The sequence below is a fragment of the Coffea arabica genome, chromosome 2e, assembly GCF_036785885.1.
Source record: "Coffea arabica cultivar ET-39 chromosome 2e, Coffea Arabica ET-39 HiFi, whole genome shotgun sequence".
In the NCBI taxonomy this organism is placed as follows: Eukaryota; Viridiplantae; Streptophyta; class Magnoliopsida; order Gentianales; family Rubiaceae; genus Coffea; species Coffea arabica.
Window position 1 is genome coordinate 7,651,291 of NC_092313.1, and position 7,397 is coordinate 7,658,687.

Genomic DNA, 7,397 nt, shown 5'->3' on the forward strand with positions numbered 1-7,397 from the left:
AAGTAATACCTTCGGACAGAACATTTGAAAGAGTCCAGATGATGAGACAAGCTAAGAAAGTTTGGATAAACAACTTGGAGATGCTTAATTATATGGATGCAACTCGTAGTCATGGAGTCTAATAACAGGAGCTTGAAAGTTTCAAAATGCTAGAATAATATAGTAATAAACATACTCTAATATATAGCAGACGAGACCTTGATTTAGTGGTCAAAATTGAGGTTGTAGGATTTAGAAGTTATAAATTTAAGTCTTACTTACTACATGTGAGTTTGTTTTCTCGCTCTTTGTGAATTTGGTAATTAATAGAATAATTGAATTGCAATAGTTGTAATTCTTACTGTTTATTTGTTAATTATATTACCCCCACTATGGTGGACTTCTTGTAATCTTTTTTTTTTTTTTAAATCTCCTAATAGGTCTAAATCAACCATTGATTTTTGCAGCTATCAATATGTAATGGCCATATTAAGCTCTTTTGGGCGCTTATATGCTCTTTCTCGCTAATTTACCAAGACAACGCCTCGTGAGGTATATTGAATGATATTATCAAAGTTACTGGATATTTTAGTGTTTGTTAGTCTTTCATAGTTAGATTTTCTTTTTGTATTTTTTGTTGTAAATTTCTTTGTACTTTCATTTTCATGGGAATATTCAAATAACCGCTTAAAATATTCAATATTCTAATTGTGGTTCTAGTTCTTTTTCTCCTTTTTAACTCCTTGTGCACAATATATTTGCTTGCATGAATTGAAAAATATTTAATATTTGGACTTCAAACGCTATGTAAAGAAGTTTGATGAGTCCAAAATTAAGGGAAACTTTTGGTTCGGACAAATTATTTGATAAGTGTAGTTTACTATTTTCACATTAAATACAATTCAAATAAGATTGTAAAGTCCTTATTTCTTCAATTAGCAGTATCCTATTGATGGAAGATTAATTATTAAATTTGCTAGTTAGCCTGCCTGACATTACGTTTTTCGCCTAAAAGGAATGACTAAAAATATTCTTCAAATTGTAACTAATCTCTTGAGGTAATTAATTAAGGTATACCAGTCTCTAATTACCACCTCTAATCAGCATTGCAAATTGGCATATGCTCCCCCAAACGTGCATCCCACTTCGTCACACAGCACGCGACCCCACGCACAAACCCTAATTTCCAAGACCCTACTCCCATTTCTCAAGACTCATCTGAGAGGGAGTGAAGGTAAGAAAATGAGAAATTTTATGTGAGAGAGAGAGAGTGAGTGTGTGAATGTGTGTGTGCAAGAGACGATGAAAAAGACACACATCCAAGAACTTTGACGCAAAATCACACACACCCCACCACCAAAAACCTAAGAAACGACATCTTAGAAATCCCAACAGGGAGAGAAAAGAAAACGGAAAAACAAATGTTAAAAGGAGAAAGAAACCTCCCCCTTCAAGGCTTCAAGCTAAGCTAGCTAAGCTTATCTGATAATCTCTCATCATCTCCCTCCTTTGTATGTGCGATAGTGTGCGTATGTCCTCGTGTCTCTAATCTAGATCCTTGTTGCCTTGTTGGGTTCATCGATCAATCTTTTTTTGTCATTCAGCTCTATAAAAACCCTTATCTCAATTTTCTTCTTGGAACCTTATCTTGTAAAGAAAGTCAAAATCAAGAGACCACAGCTAAGATCTCAGCTAGTTGCGGAAAGTATCTTAAGAAGCGATCTCATTAGCTTGCAATCTAGTTGAACAAGTTTGAGGTGAAGATCATGGCAAATAGGTGGTGGACCGGCCAGGTTGGTTTACCTGGTGTTGAAACATCTTCATCAACTGGCTCACCAGTGTTGAAGAAGCCAGATCTGGGCATATCAATGAACGACAACAGCGGAAGCGGTGGCGGCAGTGGTGGAAGAGATGATGAAGACGAAAGAGAAAACAGCACTGATGAGCCTAAAGAGGGTGCAGTTGAGGTAGCTACTCGGAGGCCTAGAGGAAGACCTCCTGGTTCCAAGAATAAGCCAAAACCGCCTATCTTTGTCACTAGAGATAGCCCTAATGCTCTCAGAAGCCATGTCATGGAGGTTGCAAATGGTTCTGACATAGCTGAAAGCATAGCCCAGTTTGCCAGGAGAAGGCAAAGGGGAGTTTGTGTACTGAGTGCTAGTGGAACAGTTACTAACGTAACCCTTAGGCAACCTTCCGCACCTGGTGCAGTCATGGCTTTACATGGCCGCTTTGAGATTCTCTCTCTCACCGGAGCTTTCCTCCCCGGTCCAGCCCCTCCCGGGGCTACCGGACTAACTATATACCTAGCTGGAGGCCAAGGCCAAGTGGTTGGGGGAAGTGTGGTTGGATCACTAGTGGCCTCAGGACCAGTGATGGTGATTGCTTCAACATTTTCGAATGCTACTTATGAGAGGCTGCCTATTGAGGAAGATGAAGAAGGCGGTGGTGCAGCTCAGGGACAACTTGGTGGGAACGGATCACCGCCGTTGGGGAGTGGTGGGGCGCCGCAGCAAGGTGGTTTGGGTGATCCGTCCTCTATGCCTGTGTATAGTTTGCCACCAAACCTGATGCCTAATGGTGGACAGCTGAACCATGAAGCATTTGCTTGGGCTCATGGCCGCCCTCCTTACTAATTGAGGTAAATGAATAAATAATACTAGCAGCTTCATAAAGTTTGAAGGGAGAGGGATAGAATTAAGTTTCTTCACTTGTGATGTATTGTAGAATGAAGAGACATAAAAAAGACTTAAGATTATAAAGGTTTATATGTACATGTATATTTCCTCGAGTTTGCTTCAACTCCACTTTGTAATTCATTAGGTCTAGTCTTCTTAATCCTGCTTTAATTTTAGAGCTGATTTTTCGTCTTCTTAGTCTTCTTGATTAATAATAATGGAGTTAAGCTGAATTTATGCTGCGAGCAAATTATCTCTTCTGTTTTCTCTATCTTTTGGCCCTAAACACACAAACTTTTAGGTGAGTCCATATTATTTACTTTGTCTAGGCTTGAAAGGATAGAGTGAAGTGAAGACTCCAATGCTCCTTCAAGTAAAATATTCACAAGACTGCATAGTTCTATGCACCACGTTCTCAGTTATCTTGCTTTAGGATGTTCATCTTTTTCTGGTTTCTTGGCTGTTCATATTAACAGGTGTTTGTTTAATTTACTCGAAAAGTTGAAAGAGAAACAAAGTGAGCAAAAAAAAAAAAAAAAACGTATGGAGTTTCTTTTGCTTATTCAAGTATATAAATTTTCAGTTACTTGATAAATGATAATGCTTCGTCCCGTGGTTTTCTAAAAGCAGCGGAAGATTGGGATGCATGATGAATATCTTTTATTTCTCACCTTTGTAATGATCATGGTCCTGTCATTTCTCAATCCATTTCCCCTCTTCCACCTGTAAATATAAACTAGGGCTTCTTCCTATGACTTATGTCCTACGTTCTTCATCCATCATTGAACTTATCCACCTACTCCCAATCCCCTTAATCTGAAGTGGTGGTTAGTTGTTGTTGTTCATCATGTACTAATATTGTTGTGCAAAAAGACCTTTTTCAATCTCTTCTGCATCCTTCACTAACTGAGCTCCTCCACCTCCAACCCATAATTTGTAGAGAACTATCAGTCTATAATTCTTCCTCTCTGCCATGTATTTTGGTTATACAACTCAGTTGAACCTGGACAAATCGTGATTGTACGCTAATTTAAGTGAAAGGCATGATGCTGAAGTGGAAAAAGTGATCAATGAATCTTGATCAGCGGCTTCTTCATACCAAATATGCATGTTCATCCACAGCTCTTATATACAAATACGGTTCCTACAACACAATTAATACTTCTTCTGACGGTTCTTGATCGTTTGGATTGCTAAAACTAAATCATGGTGTGAAGGTTTAAGAATTTGCAAATCGATTAATTTGAATGCTGTGCATAACTGTACGAATTACTGGCTTTAAGCCGATTGTTTGAGCATAAAAGACACATATACATATCTGTGGAGAATCATTGTTGTGTCGATTCGATCTCCTGTAATGCATTTAAAGAGCTATGTATCCACTAATCCATCTGAATTATCCATGCGTAGTGAGTCCTTCATGCAGTTCAGTTCTTACAGAAGTTCCAGGCTTAATTATAGCTCATTATTAGGCTAAAAAATGATTAATCGCATGCATGTTATACTGTGAATCTTAGCAGGGCAAGTTCCAGTTTTTCGCCAATCTTTCTTCCATCATCTTCAGAAGTATAAATTATATTCGTAAGTCCTGACACTTGCCCTAATTTCTCACAACATCGTGTCAGCTTCTCACTTGCCCTAATTTCTGTGCAGATTAGAACATCAAATACATGCATATATAGTATCAGAATGATCAAACCGCATGGCATAGCTGGTTAGAAAAGTTGAAATCTGGCTTGGTGGGTTACAAGAAATCATACACATTAGTACTAGATTAAACTAGGACAAATTGATTTCGGCCAATAGAATTGTTAAAATTGGGTCAACTATCCCAAATTTGTATGAAGTCAGAAATTAGAAGTCCCAAATTCCGTACACATCACTAGTTATGAGAAATTATATGTATGAGTAGTAGATTAATCCAACGGCAAATTGATTTTGACTATTAGAATGGTTAAATTTCTGTCAGCTATACATTCTGAATTGGCATAAAAGCGAAAATTTCGGAAACTAAACTTGTTTGATCGAAATATTAATGATCGATGGACCAAATATTGAGAACCAAAACTGTATGTTTCGATCTACTAATGAATGACAAATTATGCTCTTGTATCAAGAAGCTGGTAAGCATATTAGTAGCTGACAGACTTCCCTTTCTCCTTCTCTAGTAAAAATTTCAAAAACCAGGTGCAAAACAAGTGAAATTGTGCATTAGTTTAATGTCCCAAAATTGGCCAAGTTTTTTACATCCACAGAAGTAAACGGTTAATAAATTTTAAATGACTTCGTCCATTTATTTAATTAAAGTCACCCGAAAATAATTGTTTAAAAAATTTATTCACAGGGTTGAAAGCTGATCAACTGCAAGCATGCAGGGTTGGCAACCTAAGATACCATGAATCTCCGGAAAATGATTAATGTCATCAACTTCTTTTCATGGTGCGCCCTCAACTTTAGGTCTGTTCTGCTGCAGTGGGCTTTCTCATTGGCCTTTGATTAAAGAAATGATTGTTGAGTGGCCCTCAATGACTTGCTAGAGATGCTGCAGAATGCAGTGTTCTTGCTCACTATCAGTTATACTATCAGTGTTCTTCTGACCCAGGCCCTAGTGGTTTGCACATCATTTTTCCCACTTTTTCCTTGTATATTTTAATTTCATTCGTATGCAAGAAGTGCTAGGCTACCTGCCCAACTAGAATAATATAAAGTCAAGAATGATTTTGTTCTTTGAAGTCGCAAAACGACAATTCAGAAAGTCATCCCGCTGATGATTATTTTAATCTCTTCTTTGCCGAGCATAATGGGTTTCCCAGAAATGGTGGCAGTAAATTCGCAAGTCATCAAACGAGCTTAAACATTTCGTATGTTAATGTAACGAGGAGAACACTATCCAAAGTTCCTAGCCCAATCTCAACTTACTCGTAGGAGAAAATCAATTGAAGCTTTAAAGGAAAGGGCAAAAAATCCATATATTGGACAAAAAAATTATGTACCATCTCTCTTCATGATCAAAGAAAGTTTCTACATTCTACTTCAACATCACTTTTCCCCTTTAGCTACTTCACCTGCGGGGCGGGGCCGGGGGGGGGGGGTGGAGGAGGAAATACATAAATTATAGGTTATCAAATAATGTAAGTATTAGCACACATATCTATATAGAGTTTATTGCCAAAATAATTCTTCTTTTGAAACATATATCCAAAGTAACTTAATTTTAAAATTTATTACCTTTATAATTCTTTTTTTTCCACATAGGTTGCATATGTGGTAGGATAGAGATAGAGGCACATTCTATCTCGATCTCTTTTCCAACTAATATCTTCCCTGATTCTCTCTCTGAACCTTCCCACTTTTTTTTTCTTTATTATTTTTTGTCCTTTCGTTATTTTTCCTTGTCAAATGTAATTGTTAAAAGCCAATATTTATATTAACAACATCTAAAACTTCATTATCATTCCTGATATTGTATCTGTAGATGAAAATATTCTCCTCGAATTGATAATTTTAAGGTAAATGAAGATTATTCTCTTGTCTTTTCTGTTGTGTAATTTTTGGAACATTCCTATGGCCTTCAAAAAATTTTGAATACTAATTGCTTTAACAAATGATTTCTCACACCGTGTGTTTGATAAAATGTCTAAGAGGAAAACTACGAAACAACATAAATTCATGCTCAATATAAGCATGTTCATTTTTAGTGTCTCTTTATCACATAATCAAATAATCTCGTATATTTGAAGTATTTTTGCACATTTATTCAACATTAATTAATGGCTTGTGTTACTTTTTGAGAAACTTTAGCATTATCTTAATTGCAATAGTTTGATTACTTTTTGTAAAAGTTCTTTTCAAGGAGTAGGAAGCATAACATAAACAAATATGATAGCCTTGAAGTTTTTTAACTTTTTATTGTTATTGCTTATAATGTTCATTGCAATTTTTGTATTTTGCAAATTTATTTTTGAAAAAATATATGCAATAAGTTTGATACATTTAAGAAAATTGCAGAGAGCAATAATAGCAAGGTCAACAATGGTAAAATTTATTTTAAATAATTATAAGGAAATTATCAAAGTTATGCAATTTTCTCGTGCCTCTATAATATAACAGTTTAAATTTTTAGTTTTTATTGGAAACTATAAACTAGATTAAAGCTTTCCTTTCTTGTTATCCTACATGGCAATCAAGGTAATTAGGTAGCAACAATAACATCGATTTGGGAATAAAATTTAGAAGTGAATCACATTGGGAATATTTTTTTAGAAAGAGTGTTATTTTTGGCAAAAAAAACTCTATCTATATAAGCCGTGTCGAATATTTACTTCTTTTGGGGTTTATTAAGCTACTAACACGCTCTCTTTTGTCATTTGAAATTACACTTAGCTCCCAAGTTTCATTTTTGTTCTCTAAGCTTTCCATAGATCGATAACTAGTTTTATTGACAAAATAAAGAGAAAAAGAATTGACAGTTAAAGTGTGAAATAGATTTTTTTAAACACTGATTATTATGAAAGATAGTTTCCGCCATGCTTCCAAGAAGCAAGAAATGAAAAAGAAAGAAGTTAATCAATTAATAGTTTGGATTTTCTTATTTGGAAGCCAATGGACCCCCTAGACATAAAATCAATTGTGAATGAATAAAAAAGTAAGAGTCTTACCTACTCAAAATCCTGTATCATAGATGCAAATGATATATGAAAGGAGGATAAACCCAATACTGAATCAATCTTTTGCATGTAG

At 35.6% G+C, this 7,397-nt stretch overlaps 1 protein-coding gene across 1 annotated transcript; it reads left to right on the forward strand.

Moving 5' to 3' along the window:
* The first annotated feature begins 1,197 nt into the window (after positions 1-1,197).
* Positions 1,198-2,781, forward strand: LOC113730613 (AT-hook motif nuclear-localized protein 20). The gene has a single exon (XM_027255414.2). The coding sequence runs from the start codon at positions 1,746-1,748 to the stop codon at positions 2,613-2,615; it is 870 nt and encodes a 289-aa protein (XP_027111215.1). The 5' UTR covers positions 1,198-1,745; the 3' UTR covers positions 2,616-2,781.
* The last annotated feature ends 4,616 nt before the right edge of the window (positions 2,782-7,397 follow it).

Coding starts and splice junctions, on each gene's coding strand:
- LOC113730613 (XM_027255414.2), top strand. CDS start 1,746: ATGGCAAATAGGTGGTGGACCGGCCAGGTTGGTTTACCTGGTGTTGAA.